Below are 23989 nucleotides of genomic sequence, written 5' to 3' on the forward strand. Positions count from 1 at the left end.
AATTACCTATTGTTTGCCCTTGGTTTTCTATCATTGTGAGAGTGACTTTGAATGCAGTTGTGGTACATCATGTACAATGCCAGTCCCTTTAAAGTCTTTGGGACTGACAGAGACAGCTGAGTTAGTGTTTTACCCATAGGCATAGAGTTGAGTGGCAGTAGCACATGCTCCAGCACCGTCTCATTCAAGGTCCTCCTCATTGCAGTCATACAGTAAGAAATAATGATGAACTCATTAGCATATATGTAGTGATTGTGGAAGTCCTGTCTAGCAACCCCGGGCAATCAGACATCAAACAAACTGTGGACAGGTGATAAATGTTCATTGTGATAAAATCTCTTAGGCCTTAAGGCCGCTTTACACACTGCGATATCGGTACCGATATCGCCAGCGTGCGTACCCGCCCCCATCTGTTGTGTGACACGGGCAAATCCCTGCCTGTATCACACACCATCGCCCAGACCCATCACACTACTTAGCTTCCCTGCGACGTCGCTGTGACCGGCGAAATGCCTCCTTTCTAAGGGGGCGGTTCGTTCAGCATCACAGCAACGTCACTGCAGCGTCACTGAACCGCCGCCCAATAGAAGCGGAGGGGCGGAGATGAGCGGGACAAACATCCCGCCCACCTCCTTCCTTCCGCATTGTGGCCGGGAGGCAGGTAAGGAGAGCTTCGTCGTTCCTGCGGTGTCACACGGAGCGATGTGTGCTGCCGCAGGAACGAGGAACAACTTCGTTACTGCTGCAGTAACGATATTTGAGAATGGACCCCTATGTCGCCGATGAGCGATTTTGCACGTTTTTGCGGCGATGCAAAATCGCTCATAGATGTCACACACAACAGCATTGCTACAGCGGCCTGATGTGCGTCACAAAATCCGTGACCCCAACGAGATCGCTGTAGCGATCTTGTAGCGTGTAAATCCCGCTTAAGACACACGACGAGAAAAATGGTGCGAGTGGAGTGCGATAAAACATCGCATTCCACTCGGACCAATATTAGCCTGTGTGTCAGCACACATGAGCGATTATTTTCTTACCCCTAATCGGACGGAGAATACAATCGCAGCATGCTACGATTGTAATGCGAGACTCTTTCTCTCGCACCCAATCAAGTATATGGGGCGAGAGAAAAATCGCACTGCACTCGCGGTACACCGGTGTACCGCGAGTGCAGTGCGAGAATGGCAATAGCCCGCCCCTCCGCAGCGCCGGCCCGCCCCCCGCAGCTGAGGTCCGCTCACACAGTCGGACCTCAGTCACAGGGACACTTGCATGACACTCGGCTCTGCTGTACTGCCAGCGTGAGCCGAGTGTCATGCAAGGGGATCGCAGTAATCCCCGTGTGGCCCCAGCCTTATAAGGGTTCTCCACTACTAGTACAACCCCTTCTGATACCATGTTACCCAATAAAGTATAAACTCCCTTCCTTTGCCAGCACCATTCCAGCGGTGTCCAAACTTGGGTTGTGTTGTGACGTCACTTCCTGTGACAGCTTTCTTTTCCCTGCCTTTGGACCAAATGAGTTAATCAACAGGAAGTGATCCTGTGACTGTGCTCACTTCCTGTTGATTGCTTGTTTGGCCAAAGATGGGGAGAAGGAAGCTAGTGATGATTTGAAGAGGGGCTTGTGTGTGCTCGCAACGCAATGCAAGCCCAGGGGATGCGAGCCCGTAAACCATAGGAATGTCCCCAGCAACGGAGGTGAGTATAGGCTGTGAAATCAGAAGGGCTTGCCCTAGTAGTGGACAACCCCTTTAAGACCTGTACACAGCCCTGTGGAATATTATCAGCATTATAAAGTGCTGCTGTTACAGACTGAAGAACCGAAGATCTTACTTCTTATTGACCTGTGTAGAAGACAAATATGTGTATATAGTTTAGTTACTCCTATTTCCAGATGTTTCTGGTGTCTGTTGAGGGCAGATTCCCTCTGTATGTGAACATGTGAATTGCAGTAAATTGCTTTATTGTGGTCTCCACAGGGTTATTTTTGATAGTGACACCGGAGACTTTTTTCTTCCTCTACAAAACTGTTTACCTCGCTGAGCACTTTGTCCTTTCCCACTGGCACCTCGTCAAATGTCTTCACACTCAGCGGTCGGTTCTTGTTGTTTCTAAAAAGAAGAGCCATAGGGTGAGACTGACACCCACAAGTTCTTTGATAATCGTCCCAATGAAACTGTAAACAAGTGGAGTCCTCGTAATGTCATATTTACTGCATACCATTTATATTACAATAGTCGTTTTGTATAGTGAATACACGGTATATGAGCAAGTCCGAGTAATCAGGATGTACGGAATCTATTATTTAAAGAAGGTCACACATATGGCGGAAGAATCAACACTATAAAAACAGCTTTAAACAATATGTTTTTGATGCACTTCACATGTCACATAGGTCACCCCTGCGTGCAGGTGCACTACATATGTCAGGACGGCACTTACATACAGGAAATAAGTATATCTGTAAATGCAAGAGATGTAATGTAACACTTATTGAAAAGTATTATGAAGCTTTGGAGTTTTCTATACCAAATGATTCCTGTTTGCAGTATTTTAGAACTTTTAGAGCAATCAACACATTATGAGCGGAGACATTGTATGTTTGCAGTTTCTTACTATGTTTCTTACCCGGACTCCAGTGTACTCCACCGTGTCATGGAGTTTCTTATGTTTTGTTCCTCAGTTCCAGGTTTTATGCTTATATCTCCGGCAATACATAAAGCAGTGTTCAAAGGAATATAATCTTTTCCTTCCTTTAATGGTCATTAAAAGAGCAAATAGATAATATTATGTTAGCTCTACAGGGAAAGTAATAAAACATAAATAGAGTACAACAAAATACATTAAAAAAGTTGTATAGTATATACAGTCATATGAAAAAGTTTGGGCACCCCTATTAATGTTAACCTTTTTTCTTTATAACAATTTGGGTTTTTGCAACAGCTATTTCAGTTTCATATATCTAATAACTGATGGGCTGAGTAATATTTCTGGATTGAAATGAGGTTTATTGTACTAACAGAAAATGTGCAATCTGCATTTAAACAAAATTTGAGCGGTGCAAAAGTATGGGCACCCTTATCAATTTCTTGATTTGAACACTCCTAGCTACTTTTTACTGACTTACTAAAGCACTAAATTGGTTTTGTAACCTCATTGAGCTTTGAACTTCATAGGCAGGTGTATCCAATCATGAGAAAAGGTATTTAAGGTGGCCACTTGCAAGTTGTTCTCCTATTTGAATCTCCTATGAAGAGTGGCATCATGGGCTCCTCAAAACAACTCTCAAATGATCTGAAAACAAAGATTATTCAACATAGTTGTTCAGGGGAAGGATACAAAAAGTTGTCTCAGAGATTTAAACTGTCAGTTTCCACTGTGAGGAACATAGTAAGGAAATGGAAGAACACAGGCACAGTTCTTCTTAAGCCCAGAAGTGGCAGGCCAAGAAAAATATCAGAAAGGCAGAGAAGAAGAATGGTGAGAACAGTCAAGGACAATCCACAGACCACCTAATTTCAATCCAGAAATATTACTCAGTCCATCAGTTATTAGATATATGAAACTGAAATAGCTGTTGCAAAAACCCAAATTGTTATAAAGAAAAAAGGTTAACATTAATAGCAGTGCCCAAACTTTTTCATATGACTGTATATATATATATATATATATATATATATATATATATACAGTATATATCTCACTTTTAAGCCACTATTGTTCCAGTGTCGATGCTGCTCCGATCCCCCCTAACGCTAATCCACTACTGGGTAGCTGATCTCATGCTGTATATGGCCACTCACTGGTTTTACTGGTAAGAGAAAACTTAATGGGAACCTATCACCTGATTTAGGCTGCTCATACGGTGTCTAGAATGAATCAGAAAAATATAATTTTGCCTCAAACCTTTCCCAATGCTGCTAGAGGTGACTGATGGGTCTACAAAATGTGTGCATATGGAGAAATACCTATAAGTCACCTCTAGCGGCAATGGGAGAAGATGGCTGAGAGTGGAGCCACACTACTCTGATCTCCAGCTATGGTCCTTAGAGGGATCTAAAGTATATTTTCTATGAAATGCAGGAGGATTTAGAGAATTGTGCAGGAAGGATCTGATTCATGCTGTTTGTGGTTTGGGCACTATCAACCAGATGACAGTTTCCTTTAAACTTCATGTGATCCCTTGTGATCACTGGTCATGGCTGTCATGTGCTTAGACACTATGGTATGACTGCTGGAGAGAATGACTGCCATAGTGATCACGTGCTTAGAAGCTAGTTGAACAGCTACCCAAAAGAACACAGAGACAGAGGATTTCTATATTTATGCTCCCCCAGTTTATTTGAAGCCTAGGCACAGATAAATGTGATATTGAAAAAAGAAGCAGTAGTGGCGTTAAGGCCCCGTCACACATAGAGATAAATCTTTGGCAGATCTGTGTTTGCAGTGAAATCTTGGACAGATTGTTCCATTTGTACATAGCCACAAACCTGGCATTGATTGTCCACAATTTCACTGCAACCACAGATCTGCCACAGATTTATCTCTGTGTGTGACAGGGCCTTTACTTGTGCAAAAAATATCTTTAAAGGGAACCTGTCACCAGATTTGGTGACTATAAGCTGCGGCCACCACCATGTTACGACACCACCGGAGTCCGCTCCAGCGACTTCTGCTTCGATCGCCAGGCGACGCCGTGTTCCTGCCGTGGATGGTGCTGGTGATGGGAGAAGAGTCGATGCCAGCGGCACCGGTGGACGCAGGCTCCAATCATCCACTGGGCTGGGTTATCTTGGGATCTGCAGTACCACTGGCTGACTGTGGGTGGCGTGTGTCTTCCAGGTGAAGTTGCCAGCGTTCAGCTACAGCCAATGGGAAGACACCACATCCTTCTTAGTTCCCCTCCTGTCTGCTGACCTTTGCCAGAGATAGTTCTGATTTCCTGGCTCCTGGTCCACCCTATTCTGTTTTGTGATTCCTGTGTGCTGACTTCTGCGTGTTTCCTGACTACCCTCCTGCCTGCTGTTGTTTGTACCTCGCTGCCCGATCCGTATTTGACCTCTGCTACGTTTTCTGATTACGTCCTTGCCTGCCGATTCTGTCCCTGTTCTGCTATTCCTGACGACTACTCTCATCGGACTGCAGCCTTCCACAGGTAGTGATCTCCAGGGCCCTGTGTAATTCCAAATCCCTGTATAGGGGTTAAAGGGTTTCAGGGTTCTGGGGGTCCTGCTTGGTGAGTGGCTTCCCTCTAGCCTGTCCATCACATCCCATCTGAGTCTGTTGATCCAGGCAAGCGTTACACATCACTGAGCCCTTTTATACATCATTCTGGAATACCATATATAAGAGCCCAGGCTGCTGTGTAGAACATAAAAAGCACTTTTATAATACTCACCTAGAGGGTCCGATGGGTGTCGCTGCTCTTTGGTTTGGCGCCTCCTCTCTGCTGCGATCTCCATCCTCCTTCCATCCAGCCCAGGCTGGCATTGCTCTCCTGCGCACATGCACTTCTTTTTGCCCTGCTGAGGGCAGATCAAAGTACTGTAATGTGCAGGCGTGAGGAAAGGTTAAAGATCATCCGCGCATGCGCACTACAATACTTTGATCTACCCTCAGCAGGGTACATCAAGGTGCATCTGTGCAGGACCTCGATGCCGGCCTGTGTGGATGACGAGGGACGTGTCAAGCACATGGGCCTCAGAAGAAGGAGGACGGAGCAGAGATGAGGTGATGGACTGGAGAGCAGCAACACCCATCAGACTGGACCACCCCCTAGGTGAGTATTATTTTACGTTTTACAGAGCGGCCTGGACTCTTATATATATAGTATTCTGGAATGCGGTATATAAGGGCCCCCTGATGGTGGCTGCAGCTCATAAGGGAAAAACCTGGTGACAGACTTCCCTTTAAAAATCTTTAAATATGAATGCAGGCACAAAAGCTTCTGTGCCTGCACTCCTATTTATTCTATTTGGTAAGCTTTTAGACGTGTTTCATGTGTATTTGATGGCACATGCCTGTAATTATTGCACTCTACTTACTACGCTGCAAATACGTACCCACATGTATCTCCATTGTTCCTGATGATATCCACTTCAGGTTTCAGTATATTCTGTGAGCTGTAGGCGCTTGCATTCTCACCTAACTTTTGCACTAGCACTTTCCATGTTTAGCTTTTATTGATTGTTTAAATAATAAAGATATTTTTTGCACAAGTAACTCCACTACTGCTTCTCCTTTCAACATTGCTAATTGTTGTGGGTTGTGCCTGTCCTTGGGTCTACACGGGTGTGAGGGCAGCACAATACTGTGATCAAATCTGTGCAAAAAAGCTGTCTTTTTTTACAGTACATATGCAGCAATAGACGAATTCATGTGTATATGTATATATACATTCCTTTACTAAGATTCTGATTCTTCAAAAACACTAGTGCATGCCCTCATCATCTGCCGCTTCAACTACTGCAATCTCCTGTGCTGTAGCCTTCCTTCTAACACTCTCGCACCCCTTCAATCTATCCTAAACTCTACTGCCCAATTAATCCACCTCTCCTGCCACTATTCCTTGACTTCTGGTCTCTGCCAATCCCGTCACTGGCATCTCATTGCCCCAAAAACTCCATGTCAAAAACACTATCCTTGAGATACAAAGCCATCTACAACTTGTCTCCTCCATACATCTGTGACCTAGTCTCCCGGTAAACACCTGCACGCAACCTCCAAACTCACAAGATCTCCTTCTCTCTTCTCCTCTCATCTCCTCCTCCCACAATCATATACAATATTTCTCCTGAACATGCCCCATACTGTAGAACTCTCTACCCCAACATATCAGACTCTCATCTACCATGAAAACCTTCAAAGGTAACCCACCCCTTCCGACAAGCATACAACCTGCAGTAACCCTCAGTTCACTATACTACCACATGACCACCTCTACCCTCACCTACTGTATCCTCACCTATCCCTTGTAGACTGTGAGCCCTCGCGGGCAGGGTCCTCTCTCCTCCTATACCAGTCTGTGCCCTGTATTGTTCATGATTATTGTACTTGGTTTAATTATGTATACCTCTTTTCACAAGTAAAGCGACATGGAATAAGCGGCGGTAAAATAATAAATAATAATAATATAGAAATAGGTCTAATGAAATATGTATATATTATACAATAACATTTGAAAATAAATATACATACTTTACAACCCCTTTAATATTATATTGTAAGACACAAACCTGCTGAACATTGGCCTGAAGAAGGTCTCCTAAGCGTTCCACTAAATCAGTAAATGTTGGTCTGTCTGTTGGGACTCCTTGCCAGCAATCAAGCATTGTCTGATATCTAGAAATAAAACAAGTGTATGTGGATGAAACCTATAAATGACCTAGTGCACCAAATTATTCAAGAAATTATTTTTAATTATTTTACATGTGTAACTTTAGCAAATAAATGCCCATTACACTGCAAGGTACTCCCTCACTTTTCACAATCCTACATAACAAAAGCCCTCAATTATGTCACCTTACATTTCAGGAGTGCAGTATTCTGGTGGTCTCATACGAGTTCCCTCCTTTAGTCGACAACAGAAATCTTCATCAATCTGTACACCGGGGTAAGGAGAAGCACCTACAACGTCAAATAAGCAATATATCAATTAGACTCTTACTGTGTATACTCATACACATCATGCACATACTGTATGTCTATTACACTCTTACTGTGTATAGTCATACACATCATATAGCTGGCGGAAGCTCATTCAGACAAGCACTACGTTTCGTGATGCCAGTGTAGCCGAGCATCCATGTGGTCTGTATTAGAAAAGAAGACTAAGTTGCTGGCAGATACATGCCAGTATCTATCAAGGCAGAGTAAGGAGACCCCCATACCTAAGAAATTTGCCCAATGGAGTTATCGGTTTTGGCCAACTTCATTCTTATGTTTTTGTGGCCTTAAGACAGTAATGTAGTTTTGATGTGTAGATCCACTTATAAGTTTTATAATTTAGTACAGGTAAAGGGCACACTATTAGAAGGATAAGTTTTATATGTTAAATATCCTAGGACAACGTTAAAACAATATACAAAAAAAATCCATTCATTAGAAAATATCAGGAAGGGCGTCTGAGAACCTACCATTCAAGAAAGTTGCTAAATTTTGATGAAACATTAATAAACAGTCTGTATCCTGAGTGTAAAAATCTCAAAAAGGAACCCACACATAGCCATTTCCTTTTGCTACAAGTCCTCACAAATTTGCTAGATTACAACACTCAGACTTATGAAACAATTGCCAAAGGTATTCACCTAGACCGGTAATTAAACCCTATTGCACCATGCTCTTATATTTAGAAAACTCATTTAAGTCATGCCAAATAATATGTATTTCCAATAATTCCTACAAAGCTCATTACCCCAACTGTTGGTTATGTTTTACATGCAATCTCAGGGACTTGACCTCAGATGTTGTACTGCTGAATGAATTACCATATTAACTATTTGATATATTTTTGGCCATTCTATATCTTTTCTATAGTGCAGATGTCTCCAAACTAAGCTGATGACTCCACAAAGCCCACCAATCTAGTATTACAGGGGGCCATTTACAACCTCCAGAAGTAAAACAGCTTCAATAGACGAAGAGGCCAAAGACGCAACCTTCAACATCATGTTATCTCATGATGTGAAATGTGTATAGGATCGCATGAAAATTTTGTAATAAGTCTTTTAATGTACATGTTAATTATATTAAACAAGGCTCTAGAATGTAGAGCTAGGACATAGCAACTCTCTTGGCTTGACACTTTAGTAGATGCAATCACTTGTCAACTTATTTATAAAATTCATGAAAAATACGCAATACAAGAATTTAATAAAACAAACATGTCAGGATAGAAGACAAAAGCATTTTAATTTTTAATTAAGCAGGCTTTACACGCTACAATATATCTTACGATGTGTCGGCGGGGTCACGTCGTAAGTGACGCACATCCGGCATCATAAGTTATATTGTAACGTGTGACAGCTACGTGCAATTGCGATTGAACATTAAAACATTCATCGCATGCACGTCGTTCAATTCCTAAAAATTGAATGTGAGGTTGTTCAATGTTCCCGAGGTAGCACACATCGCAGTGTGTGACACCCAGGGAACGATGAACAACAGCTTACCTGCGTCCTGCGGCTCCCGCCGGCAATGAGGAAGTAAGCAGGTGGGCGGGATGTTTACGTCCCACTCATCTCCGCCCCTCCGCTTCTATTGACCGGCTGCCACGTGACGTCGCTGTGACGCCGAACGTCCCTCCCACTCCAGGAAGTGGGTGTTCGACGCTCACATCGAGGTCGTATGGAAGGGTAAGTACGTGTGACGGGAAATAATCGTTTGTGCAACACGTTCAACAAATTGAACGTGCCGCACATACGATGGGGGCGGGTACGATCGCATACAATATCGTATGCAAAATCGTAAGGTGTAAAGCAGGCTTTAGAATCTGTCTTCTCCCTATTTTTGTCATTAAATAGAACGATAAAAATGAATAAAGTCGAAATGACCGCGATTCTGCTCTTCCCACCTATAAATAAAGTACCAGATAAGTTTTTAGGTTACATTAGGTGTGTAATCGTGCATTTGCTTATGGATACAGAAACTAAACTGGCTGTTGAAGCAATGATTAGAGATGAGTGGACCAATTCAAGTTCAGTTCGGCAGGTTCAGTCGGACTTTAGATAAAGTTCAGTTTGTGACTCGGACTTGACCTGAACCCCGATGGAAGTCACTAATTGAGCAGTTCTGCTCTCCACCAACATGCAGCCAGCCATAAACAGAACACTTCCAGGGGCAGGTAGGGGTTTTCCTTTTTTATTTTTCGGTGCACACTACATCCAATCACGCTGTTGTCATCTCCAGTGTGAACCAAACACTGCAGGCAGCTCGCACTGGTCTGAGCATGGAGCGTACCTGAGTACAGCGATGCTCACGCCGGTGGTTTGCATATGCACCGAAACGCCGAACCGAAACTCTGGTTTTTTTTTTAGTAACGTCTGTGTTTTGTATGAACACTAAACACCTCGGGTTCGCTCATCTCTAGCAATGACTCTCCATCTGTGCACTTCTGCCTATTTCATAACACTAAAGCCAATCATACATAAATATTGCGTTTAGATTCTACATTTTTTATACAGATTGCTCTGTCTACCAGAATAACTAATTATTGGGTTACTAAACTTAAAGGGCCCCTGTGAGACAATTCTTGCTGCCTGAAACACGTGTTGCATGAATGAGAGATAACTTCCGCATTACAGGCCGGTGTGTTATTCTCTAATCCAGTGCTCCCTATGTGTGTATGGGAATCTGACTGAGCGGGCACAGAGAAGCAAGAGTCAACTCGTCACTTCTTCCCTAGACCCCTGTTTTTCATTATGTTTTTCTTTGAAGCATACGAGGGAGCTGATTTCCTATGCATGCTGCGGCATGAATCATGACAGGTTACATATAAAAATAAATTATAAAGGGTTAACAAGTCTACATACAAAATGACTGAAATTGCAAACAATCAGTGTCATGTATCTACAGTGCCAGTACTTGTTTTAGCAGACCTTTTAGAAGGGCAAAGCCAAGTATATAGTCCTTAAGTTCAAACTAAAGCAATAAATAGTTCAGCAAAATTCAAATTTCAAGAAAACTTTCCTGGCTAAAGCTGATCATATACATTAGTTTAACGTCAGTGACCCCACCATGTTTGGCTAATATTTATGGCAGCCTATTGACTCTCTACTGATGACAGATGATAGGGAAGAGAAGGTCTGGGTAACTGGATTTCATTAAACCCAATCTTTTTATTCTCAGGGAAAGTATGCAACCGACAGGAACCAATAGCAGGTCACTACCGTCTACCCATACACGCTCGGCTAAGACACTTTGACCAAGAGACACTTTGGCCAAGAAAGCGCTAAGCATACATGTAATCAATATGTACAGCCGGCCTAAGAGTATGTCCATGCTATTATTTCCAGACAGGGCTATGTTATCCACAGTTACTAATTGTCTATTTGTTTTCCAAACTATCTGTATCTGGCCTTACGCTAGTGGTTCTACATGTGGCTCACAGATCCTAGTAATGACAAAGCTTGAACAGCTTTGAAGGCGCAGGACCCACTTTATTTAGGGCAACAATAGATGGGTTTGTTAAGACTCCCACTATTTTAACTACACCCGTTAAGTTGCACATTGTATTAAAACTTGCATGTCGCTACACAAGTCCTTTTTGTACAAAGGTCTCTCAATGATGAGCTAGGGACTGGCTGCCTCACTCCCAGTAATCAGCTGTAATCTGAAAGGAAACCTAGTATCAAGTGTTGCACTTTCGTGCCGCAACACCGCTAGGGAAAATTAACTCAACTCAAAATTTGTATAGTGTCAATACCCCTGTTAAAATACTAGGGTTTTGTCATATCATACCAAAGTATCAATTCAGAATTTTTAACACCTTTAATGTCAATCATAATAAAATTCATTGAGAAATAAACTGAAATAAAAACAAGAGTAAAATAATGTGGTTGCATAATTATGAACACCTTATAATTGGGGATGTGGTTGTGTTCAGAATTAGCTAATCACATTTAACCTCATGTTAAATAGTAGTTCTGAAATTATTTTTGTCGGTATGATTTTTTTTACAATTGAAAAACCTGGCATCTTAACAGGGGTACATAGACTTTTTTTTATCCACTGTAGCTAAGACTATAAAAACTATAAAAATAAACAAAAACAGGAAAATCTAATTGTAAAATTATTATATTTCCTTATCTCTAAAGCTCCTGAGACTATTCCTCAGTGAACTTTAGCCTTGTTTACTCCTCGGTGTATCTGAGACTGTCTTAATCTCACATAAGGACTTGTGCTGAACAGCCTTTGAAAAAAATAAATTATTGGCATACCTTCTTCGTAAAGGAAATCCGTGCTTTCACAGTTGATAGGAAACAGACCATATCAAGTACAAGTGCATTATAAAAAATGTCTCCATTTTGACTGTTGACGTAATTCCTTGTCTCTCATATGAGTTCAGACTGTATGTTGGGTAGAGTTTGTCTCCTTAACTTACCCAAGGAAAATATCTCCCATAATAGCACACCAAAGGACCAGACATCGCTCTGTGTGGTGTAGATCTTATCAAATATAGCTTCAGGTGCCATCCACTTCAGAGGTAGCCTCGCCTGGAAGAAGAAACATCTCTTATCATCATGCCCGGAGCACAAGATCTGCCAGGCAGTGCCATGCTGTCGGCATTCTGTAATCAGGAGCACAGGTCACATCATGCCCATTGTAATGCCTGTACTTACAGTTCTTTAGAAAGACTCCGATATTTGTTTTATTTCAGATAAAATGTTAGATCCTATCTTAAGGTCACCATGCTTAAATGCACTGAATTTATTGACTATAGTCTTTCTAAAATAGCCAATGGTTACCTCCCCCACTGAGGAACATGAGGTGCTACAAATTATACCTTCAGTAGGATTATTAATGCTGATCATGATACAGCGCAGCACAATACAAGAAAAATATATATAAACGCTAGTATGCTAATCCAGGGGTGGGCAATCAATTTTTCTAAGAGGCCGCATGGGATACCATGACTGGTTTGGAGGACCATACCAACAGGCTGAAACTAATTATGCTCAATATGAATACATTAGTTATAACTATGTTATATTAATATTATTGTATCATTTAATATTGAGAAGAATTAAGTATGCTGACATCTGATTATATACAGTATGAGTACACACACAGCCCCCTACATACATTATGAGCCCACAGACAGCCCCCACTATATACAGCATGAGCCCTCGCATAGCCTTCTATGAACAGGATGAGCCATCGCACAAGCCCCTATATACTATATGAGCCCACACACAGCCCTCTATATACAGTATGAGCCCTCACAAAGCTACCTTCCCACAGGATAAGCCCTTGCATAGCCCCTATAAATAGAACAAGCCATCACATAGTCCTCTACATACAGGATGAGCTCTCACATAGTCCCCTACATACAAGATGAGCCCTTACATAGCCACCTATGAATAGAATGAGCTATCACACAACCCCCTATATAACATACTGTATGAGCCCCCAAAAAGCCCCTATATACAGTATGAGCCTTCATATTAACCCCTACATACAGCATGAGCCATCACACAGCCCCCTATATACAGCATGAGCCATCACATAGCCCCCTACATACAGGATGAGTTTGCCCTCACATAGCCCCCTACATACAGGATGAGCCCTCACATAGCCTCCTATATACAGTAAAGGGCCCATACATAGTCCCCTACATAAAATATGAGCCCTCACACACAGTATGAGCCCACAGACAGCCGCACTATATACAGCATAAGCCCACACATAGATCCCTACATACAGGATGAGCTCTTATATAGCCTCCTATATACAGTATGAGCCCTCACACAGCCCCCTATATACAGTATGAGCCCTTACATAGCTACCTATATAGAGGATGAGCCCACATAGTCCCCTATTTACAGCATGAGCCATCACATAGCCACCTAGATACAGGATGAGCCCTCACATAGCCTTCTATATACAGGATGAGCCCATACACCCCCCTATATACAGTATGAGCCCATACATAGTCCCCTATATACAGTATAAGCACTCACATAGCCCCGATATACAGTATGAGTTCACCCACAGCCCCACTATATACAGTATACGCCCACACATAGCTCCTTACATACAGGATGAGCCCTCATATTGCTTCCTATGTACATTTCTGAGCCCCCACACAGCCCTGTATATACAGTGTTAGATCCCATATAGACGTTCAAATACATGCAAACATCCAATACACATAAAAAACCAACACATTCTCCTCTCACTCCCAATCCCCCAGCATTCTGCACTGATCTAGGGTGCACTGATGCTCCGCCCAGTACATGCTGTACTGCATGCTGATTGGTGGAAGATGGAGCCAGTGGGATCATCCTCCACCAATGCATCCTGAAGATACAGATAGTGGGGGTATTGAGACTTGTACAGTGGAGGCAGCGGTAGAGGGCATAGCGTGGCCCACGGTCCACTGTTTTCAGCCATTTTGCTGTCTCTGTCTGCGGGCTGGACTGGAACAGGCAGAGAGCCGGATGTGGTCCATGGGCCTCACTATGGCCACCCCTGTGATAATCCTTTCAAGGAGTTGAGGTGTGGATTGGATATGTATGGCCATCTACTTAATTAGTAGGTAAGAGATAACATTTAATAGGGATAACTTATAGATATAGATGCAGTTGTTGCTGGACTGTATATTCTGTCTGTTTTGATCATACCAGATGGATACCCATTAAACAAACCAGTTAGGCCTATACTTGTCTCTAAGGTGCTAATCTAAATCTTTTATTTGAGACAAATGTACAAGCTAAGGTTTAATAATAAAACTTTAGGGCCCCAATGCAAAATCTATAAAAGAGCCCTCCACTATGACACAATATATAGGGTAGTTTAGCTTCGGAGGCTGGATATGACCTCTTCACTCTCTATAGTTGGCTCCTATACATATGGCATAAGCAGTACAGACCCCGCCAGCGAAGTACTCACATCTCCTTTGCGCACGTAATCTGGATCTTTGTAGATGTCACGAGCTAGGCCAAAATCACAGATCTTCACCACGTTATTTTCAGACAATAAGATGTTCCTGGCTGCCAAGTCACGGTGTATACACTATAAAGCAAAAAAAGAAACGTCTGCACTCCACAGGATATGCCATAAACAATAAACATACATTCCAGTCCATTCAACTCAAACATAATATTCTCAAAGGGTTTACACAAATGGAGTTTGAAAAACTAAAATGTCTTGTCCATTGTCTTATATAATACAATGCTCAGACATTTACGTGTAAGAGGAAGCTTCAGAAAGTCCTGGTCAGCAGTGTACGAAACAAGAAAGTGGGACTCCGTAGGTTCACAGCAATCACATATTAATATATCTGAGATTTTCAGGTTAAAATTAATCTCTTGATGACCATATGAATGTTGTCACCAAAATGTTCTCATAATTTCAATAATTTGAAATGGGTTATCTTATAACTTAAAGGCAACATGCAATCTTCTATTTTATATCTTAATTATTACTATTGACCTAATATTCATAATATACAAATGTTCCATAAAGGGACTGTGCAGTAAATAAGTTAAAAATAAAAGTCTTTAAATCAAATTTCTACAGAAGTGCTTTTAATGATCGAGTGCACAGTTATTATTCTGAGAATTCCAAAATTGGAATAAAATTTATTACTGTTTTCATAATGATTTATTGACTTTTTAGGGAATCTGTCAATCCCAAGCTGCATAGTAAACAAGTTACGTATCTTTAGCCTCTATAAAAATGGTTCCTTTAGTTTATTTGCAGCCTGCTCTGTTCTCTAGAAAAGCAATTTTATCCAAGTATGTAAACTATGCTGCTCGTATGAGTGTGCTTTCACTTGCAGACAGCGTGCGCTCAGTATATGCTAGCTCTGTCAATCAAATGCAAAAAAAGGGAAGCGAAGTTCCCTTATATGGTTAAGTAAATAGCGTAGAAAGTAATAAATGGCAAGCGGACTCCCTTTAACCCCTTCATGATCGGGCAATTTTCCGTAGTAGACTACGTTTTGGTGTCCGCCTGCAGAAAACGTATATGCCCGAAAATGGTGCAAAACAGAGCACATGCTAACGGAGTCTGCTCCATTATAGTAAATGGCCCTGTCGGTGCATGCGTCCGAAACACGTTTTGCGGGGTGGGGGAAGGGCAGTCCGGATGGATGCCCCGACAGGACCACTGAACGTAAGTAAAAGCACAATGTGAAAGCAGCCTAGGTTTTACCTAGAAAACAGCAAACAAATTCGAAGTGCGGAAAAATTGCAAAAAAAGTGTGATTGCATGATTATTTTTGGGATATTTTATTCATCATGTTCACGATATGGTAAAACTGATGTGCTGGTGTGATGCCTCAGGTCGGTACGTGTTTGTAGACACCAAACATGTATAGGTTTACATTTATTTAAAGAGTTACTTGGTCCAAAAAAAAGTGGTGCACTTTTTGCGCCATTTCCTGTGATCTGTAGTGTTCTCATTCTTTGGGATATAGGGCTCAGTGATGGCTTATTTTTTGCGTTTCCAGCTGATGTTTTTAATGGTACCATTTTTGCGCAGATTCTACATTTTAATCGCCTGTTATTGTATTTTGCCCAAAATTTGTGAAGACCAAAAAACGTAATTTTGGCATTTGGAATTTTTTTTGATGCTACGCTGTTTATCAATCAGGTTGATTAATTTTATACTTTGATAGATCGGGCATTTCTGAATGCAGCAATACCAAATATGTGTATATTTTTTATTTTATTAACCCTTTCATTTTGAATGGGGCGAATGGGAAGTGGTCTGAACTTTTAGGGTTTTCTTAAATTTTTTAAAACTTTTTTTTTACTTTACTTTTTTTATTTTACTAGTCCCTCTAGGGGATTATAAGGATCAGCAGTCTGATTGCACATTCATTTCTCCTGATCAGAGCAGCATTGCGCTTATCAGCAGAAATGATGCTTTCCTGTTACAGCCAGCGCTCTGTCAGCTGTAACAGGAACTACATCATAATAGCGACAGGAATCACCACACACACTGTGCTACCATGATCACCATTGCACCATCAGGCGCGTTCCCTGCTGCAGCAATTGAAATCACACTGTCACATTTTGACAGTGCAATCTAAGGGGTTAACAGGCATGGGTGGATCATGGATCCACCTGTACCTGCGAGGCACCCATTTGCTATACAAATTAGCAGACATGTGTGGGGATCACCACCAGCTCACTGCAGCAGCCGTTGTTGATCACCCCTTCATGATTTAGGACGTATCGTTATTTCCTCAGTCGTGAAGAGGTTAAAGGGGATGTCACCAAGTTTTTGCTATGTAATTCGAGAGCAGCATAATGTAGGGTCAGAGACATGATTTAGGCGATGTGTCACTTATTGGTAAGAGACATGAGATACTTAGTCCTGCAGTTATAATCTCCTGTAACAATGATCTTATTGCAACAACACACAGCCTGTTAAGTGATACATTGTTAGAATCAGGGTTGCAGCCCCTACAGCCTGCTGTTTTCAGATTCTAAAGCAAAAACCTGCTGACAGATTCCTTCTGTGGCTGGCAAACTACCTTTAAAGGGGATATGTCACCAAGTTTTTGCTATGTAATCTGAAAGCAGCATAATGTAGGGTCAGAGACACTGGTTCCAGCGATATGTCACTTGCTGGTCTGCATGCTGCCATTTTCACACAATAACTGTTTTCTCTGCAGCAGATCTAGCAGTTCTCTGAATGCTGAGTTCTATATAACCCCACTTACACCACTAATTGGCAGTTTCCTGTGTACACGTTACATTGACTGAAAGCTGCTAGTTGGTGGTGTGGGCGAGGTTATACAGAGCAGTTGACTAAGAGGCACGAGAGACAATCTTGCAGTAATAATCTCTTGTAACAATGATGTTATTGTAACAACAACACACAGCCTATGTACCTTCACACTTTAGCGACGCAGCAGCGATCCCACCAGCGATCTGACCTGGTCAGGATCGCTGCTGCGTCGCTACATGGTCGCTGGTGAGCTGTCAAACAGGCAGATCTCACCAGCGACCAGTGACCAGCCCCCAGCCAGCAGCGACGTGCAAGCGACGCTGCGCTTGCATGGAGCCGGCGTCTGGAAGCTGCGGACACTGGTAACTAAGGTAAACATCGGGTATGGTTACTCGATGTTTACCTTAGTTACCAGTGCACACCGCTCAGCTTAGCGTGTGCAGGGAGCAGGAGCCGGCACTGGCAGCGTGAGAGCTGCGGAGGCTGGTAACGAAGGTAAATATCGGGTAACCACCTTGGTTACCCGATGTTTACCCTGGTTACAGCTTACCGCAGGCTGTCAGACGCCGGCTCCTGCTCCCTGGACATTCAGGATTGTTGGTCTCTCGCTGTCACACACAGCGATGTGTGTTTAACAGCGGGAGAGCAACAATAAAAAAATGAACCAGGGCTGTGTGTAACGAGCAGCGATCTCACAGCAGGGGCCAGATCGCTGCTCAGTGTCACACACAGCGAGATCGCTAATGAGGTCACTGTTGCGTCACAAAAACCGTGACTCAGCAGCGATCTCAGCAGCGATCTCGCTGTGTGTGAAGTACCCCTTAAGTGATATATTGTTAGAATCAGGGTTGCAGCCCCTACATCCTGCTGCTCTCAGATTCCATAGCAAAAACCTGCTGACAGATTCCTTTTTATCTGTGCTGTGACTTTTGCTATTGGGAAGGCCAGCCAATAAAAAGGTTTCTTCTCACCAACAATGAAGATATTATCGGGACCTCTTATTAAACAAATAATTAGCAATGAGTTTTATAACAATAAATCCATCGGTACTATCCAGGAACAGAAACATTTTTTTAAAACTATTACAATAACACAGTAGTGTAATATTTAATTCTGGAGAAATCCAATTCAAACAGTTCATATTGGTGAAAATATATCAAAACTCGTGCATGGAAAGAGTGGACAGATTGCTTGTAGAAACCTATGAGGTGTTTAAATCTTTCCATTTTTTTTATACAAAATGTAAATTTGGATCCGGATAGTCTCTATGGGCAACTACCTCAATTTCCTCTTGCCTACATTGTGATAAATCTCATGTTTACTTTTTCTGTTTATAACTATATATTATAAAAAATTTGTAGAATTTGAGAGAAAAAATTATCATTGATTTTATAAGTAACTGTACCGCCCCCGTGCCAGCGGCCGAGCCGCTTGGATCCGGAGCCGCGGTGGCTCGAGGGGTCTCCGGACCCGGGGGTTCGCATGGTCAAAAAAGAGGGGATAGGTATGTACAGGGGATGTGTAAGTTCATGACGCCACCCACGGTGCGTGGTAATATAGGAGACCACCGCTGCTGTTGGGGAGCCCGGTGGCGATGGTGTAGCAGCAGGATGTTTAACCCCTCCGTGGGTAGGGGGTTTGTGCCCCGGGGCCCGTTGGGTGTTGGTGACTGGGGTGCCGTTGGGTAGAGGAAAAGGGGCTTTTCAGCGTACTCACGGAGTCCAAGAATAACAAATCTGACAGCTTGTAAACCAGAATTCTGAGTACCGCTGCAGCATGGAGGGAGCACGTGTGGATCCGTGCCCTTGGTGTTGCTGTTAGCCTGTGGCCTTTTCCGTGGCACCTTCTTACTAGTTGGACCCTCAAGCTTGAAACTTTTCAGGTCCTGCTCACCCGTATGGCTAATGGAGTGAGCTTCCTCTCAGGGTTCACGCGTAGGATTTCTTTGGACTGTAATTTGGGAAAGTCCTATCCCATTGGTGCGCTAGTACCTCGATTTTGGAGCGAGTTGGGGGTGAATCTTGAAGTCTTCACACCCGTCGGGTAAATTACCGGGATGCGTGAAGCTACTTCCCGGCCTAGGGTCCACGTACCCCGTCGTGCCCTGGCCCCTGCCCGGTGATAGCTCAAGGCCACCGGCTGCCCTTCTCGGCAGTCCGTACCCCTTGACGCGATCCTCTGCGACCGGGGTTCCAGCTCCTACCAGGCCCAGACCAACGTCTGCCACCTAGTAAACTTCAGGAGCCCTGCACAGGAACGGTGACCTCTCCCTCTCAGAGAGTCACCTTTCACCTCCTACTCCTTTCACTCCTGTTTCACTTCTCTGTCACTTTCCCACTTTCCCCCACCAACCCGCATGTGGGCGGCCCTATTCCCTTCAGGCCCCCCAATGGTATGTCTGGTGGTTTCGGTGCAAAGTGTTCCTAAGATTTTGACTGGCTAAGCTGTTAGCAACACCAAAGGACCAGGATCGGTAACGAAGGAGGAGTGGATACTGTGCAGAAGGGCAGATTGCACAATACCCTGTGACGGGGCGTCACATAACAACTGTTTTTGTTTATTTAAAAAGTAATGAAACTTTTTTTTTTCAGTTTGTCCAGAATGGACAGTTATAAAACTTTTCAAATCTTCAAAATATCAAATCAGAATGGACAGTTATAAAAATGTTCAAATATAAAAGCATTCAAACTGCGGCTTTCCCCCATTATTCGCCTTCAGCTGCATTGACATCACTTGGAAAACTGATACCTGACCCTTTCACTGCCAGCATCTGCCGACTACGTTCTGATATGAATGCAGCTAAAGGCAGGCAACAAGACTTGGTTAAAGCAGAGGTTTGGAAGCCACTTACATGCTTTTTTTTTTTTACAGGGATGAAGACAAATTCCCAAATTAAGTGATTTACCCACCATGGAAAGTTATAAAACTTTGCAAAAGTATAAAAAAAAATAAAATTTGAATTTCTCTTTAATAGTATTTGTACTAGATGATGATTTTGTGCTCTGTAACGTTTGCCTGTCTACTTATATACTCATGTAGTTAGAAAACGTGCAGAGTAAAATAAATACAAAACATTTAGAACTTTTGCAACATGAAATGGAATTTCGCAAAGTGCGGTTGATTAAAAATGAAATGTTTGGTTAAATTTTCCATTTACTAAATAATAATACGTCCCGGCATAAACAATGTGAAGTGTAGTCTCATTGGCGGTAAGGGAGAATGCATTAGCTTGCAAATTGGCCTGAAAGCAAAGGTTATGTGGTGGGGTTTGAGCGGTTCTGAAATCCTTACTTTTCTCGATGCCAGGAATTCCATGCCCTTTGCTACCTGGAAGCTGTAACAAATCAGATCTTCCATTGTTAGTTGTCTCTTGCTCACATCTTCCGGATCTAAAAAAATAAAAGAAAAACATTTTGGAATTTGTAAATCACTAGTGAAGAATAGTGAGAGCTGTCGGGATCTTCTCCTAAAGGTCTGCAGCAGCAGTATAGTTTCCCAGCCAACGTCTTTCCTCAAGATTTCTCTTATAATTGTTTCCTGCAATTTGTTTGTTTTTTTTGTAGGATATAAAGTTCAGCAGACATGTCTTGGCTGTGGAGGTACAGTATAGTTCTCACTGATAAAGCACGTGAGCACCCCTTTTTCAGCACACAAGCTCTGATTAGTATACCCTTAAGGTTCACAGAGCAGGGCACACATTTTCTGCTAAGGTTTGTCCGGCAGGCATCTGGTTGGCATGTGACTGCCACATTTCATGTAGTTCAAAGCAAAAGCCGACTTCATTGTTTTTTTTTATTAAACAAACAGGAATGACCTTATAAGCCAAAAAGAGGTCTAATAAAAAGAAGTGATAAAAAACAGAATAGCAGGAGAATATATACCAGAGACGAAGACTGGCCTGTGACCAACATGTCACCATTGTGTGTATCTATTCCAGCAATGGATGTCACTAGAAGACATTACAGAAACCACAGGGCGTCCAATGATAAAGTGGAAGACAACTTACTGATAATAAAGAGATTCTTTCAGTAGGATTAACCTTTCTAAGCCGTCTATATAGGCATGCAAGTCACTGAAAACTGAATAAAATAACACTGTGATATTAACGATCCAATGTCTTATCCTGGAAGAATCCATGCTTTTCTTATTTTGTATATAAGCTGTTAAGATCTATGGGCCGAACATAGATCTTTCTGAGAATCTTTCCCATTACTGAGATAGGAGATGGCAGCTGTTACTGATGAGATTCTATGTAGATAGAAGAGGGAGGAGGGGGCAGAGCTCTTTACAGCTCCTCCCTCAGCCTCTAGCTCCTCCCTCAGCCTCTAGCTCCTCTCTCTGCCTCTACCTCCTCTCTTTGCCTCTACCTCCTCATTCTTCTTTTAGATCCTCCCTCTGCCTCTTCCTCCTCTGTGCCTCTACCTCCTCCCTCTCCCTCCTCTCTCTGCCTCTACCGCCTTCCTCTGCTTCTAGCTCCTACCTCTGCCTCTAGCCCCTCCCTTTGACTCTAACTCCTCCCTCTGCCTCTAGCTGCTCCCTCTGCCTCTACCTCCTCTCTCTGATTCTAACTCCTCCCTCTTCTTTTAGCTCCTCCCTCTGCCTTTTCCTCCTCTTTCTGCCTCTCCATCCTCTCTCTGCCGCTACCCCCTTCCTCTGCTTCTAGCTCCTCCCTGTGTCTCTAGCCCCTCCTTCTGCCTCTACCTCCTCTCTCTGCATCTAACTCCTGCCTCTTCTTTTAGCTCCTCCCTCTGCCTCTTCCTCTTCTCTCTGCCTCTACCTCCTTTCTCTGCATCTAACTCCTCCCTCTGCCTCTTCCTCCTCTCTCTCTGCCCCTAGCTCCTCCCTTTGCCTCTAGCTCCTCTCTTCTCATATCTACATGGAATCTTATCAGTAGCAGCTCTCATCTCCTATCTCAGTAATGGGAAAGTCTTCACTGAATACAGACTTTACCTCTGAAGTGAGAATTTTGATAATGACTGATCAATTCTGGCAGAGAAAGAAGCAGATTTGTCCAATAAGATTATTACAAACTTGCGTATTTCCATGTGTACTATTGATTTATGAAACAAAAATGAAAATGATGGTTATGCTTCAAGCATGGATCGATTGGAAGTATGAAAATGGCAATCTTGTAAAACCAATGATTTACTTAATTTTCCATTGGAACTAGTGATGGGCGGAACCGGACTGTAAAAGTTTGGATCCGCAAAGTTTCAAAAGTATCTGGGTGTCAGGAATTCAGGATAATGATCCAGGCCGGCACTCAGGTAATACAAAAAAATAAAGGCAATATGAAGAAAAAAATAATAAAGCAAGCTTCCGCGGCCGCCCATTCAGCTCACGCATATGCACTGCTTTCCCCGACCACCGGCGTCTGTGATTGGTTGCAGTCAGACGCACCCCCATCCTGACTGATAGTGTGTCTGACACTTCCAATCACAGACCAAGACTGTGGGTCTATATCGTACAGTAAATAAAAAAAATTGGCATAGGGTCCCCCCATATTATGATACCAGCACAGAGAAAGTATGAGGCTACAGGTTGCAGCCCCCAGTCGTGCGCTTATCTAGGCTGTGTGTCAAAATAAGAGTAACCGCATGCATTTTTTAAAATAAATAATTAAAAAACAACAGCATGCGGTCACCCCCAATTTTGATACCCAACCATGATAAAGCCTGACAGCTGGGGGTTGGTATTCTCTTGGGAGGCCCATGGCTATTGGGAACACCCTAGCCTAAAAAAAGCAGCCTGCAGCCGGCCAGGATTGGTGCATTCATTAGATGTGACAATCCCAGCAATTTACCCGACTCTTCCTGATTGCCCTGGTGCAGTGGCAATTGGGGTAATAAGAGGGTAATCACAGCCCACAGCTGCCACTAAGCACTAGATTAGTAATGGCAGGTGTCTTTGAGACCCCCCCATGACTTATCTTTAAGTGAAAGTAAATAAACACAAACACCTAGGAAATCCTTTATTTGAAATAGAAGACAAAAAAAACACCCTCTTTCACCATTTCACCTTCAAAACACCCCTGCAGGTCCAACGTAATCCACATGAGGTCCCACGTGAATTCCACCTACATTACTGAAGGCACAGCATGCGATCATAGAACATGACCGAACACTGTGAGGTTCAGGTAGGGACTGAGCCGCGATGAGCGGTAACGTCACTCAGGTTAGTTGCGGTCACAACTGGAGGTTCCCACGGTCCTCAACCTATGATCGCAGGTAACCTGACCCCAGGTGACCTCAATGAACTCTCACTGAGTTCACCGACCTGCAGCTTCTGGCAGAAAACTCATTCTTTTTGCCAAGAGAAGCAGATTTGGTGCTGAAATGTTTACACCATATTCCTGCACCCAATCTACACCTCCTGACAAAAAAAATGCATCACTACCGCATGCGGTAAGATGCGGTAGTGGTGAATTTTTTTTGCCAGAAGATGTAGATTGGGTGCAAAAATATGGTGTAAAAAATTCAGGACCAAATCTGCATCTCTTGCCAAAAAAATTGCACAAAAATGGTTTTGATGCTGTTTCGGTGCAGTTTTCTTTCAAGAGGTGCAAATTTGCACCTATTGG

The 23989-nt window shown here is 42.9% G+C and overlaps 1 protein-coding gene across 1 annotated transcript in view; it reads right to left on the reverse strand.

The window, feature by feature from the left end:
* The window catches only part of LOC142251251 (vascular endothelial growth factor receptor kdr-like), a 337728-nt gene that overhangs the window by 12246 nt on the left and 301493 nt on the right, over positions 1–23989 (reverse strand). Inside the window, exons 22-28 of the mRNA XM_075323879.1 lie at positions 20701–20798; positions 14617–14739; positions 12107–12218; positions 7533–7632; positions 7242–7347; positions 2635–2759; positions 2042–2117 (exon numbers count right to left, since the gene is read on the reverse strand). Coding sequence (XP_075179994.1) covers positions 2042–2117; positions 2635–2759; positions 7242–7347; positions 7533–7632; positions 12107–12218; positions 14617–14739; positions 20701–20798 — 740 coding nt within the window. The remainder of the gene's footprint in view (positions 1–2041; positions 2118–2634; positions 2760–7241; positions 7348–7532; positions 7633–12106; positions 12219–14616; positions 14740–20700; positions 20799–23989) is intronic.

This window comes from Anomaloglossus baeobatrachus, chromosome 9 (genome assembly GCF_048569485.1).
Source record: "Anomaloglossus baeobatrachus isolate aAnoBae1 chromosome 9, aAnoBae1.hap1, whole genome shotgun sequence".
NCBI lineage: Eukaryota > Metazoa > Chordata > Amphibia > Anura > Aromobatidae > Anomaloglossus > Anomaloglossus baeobatrachus.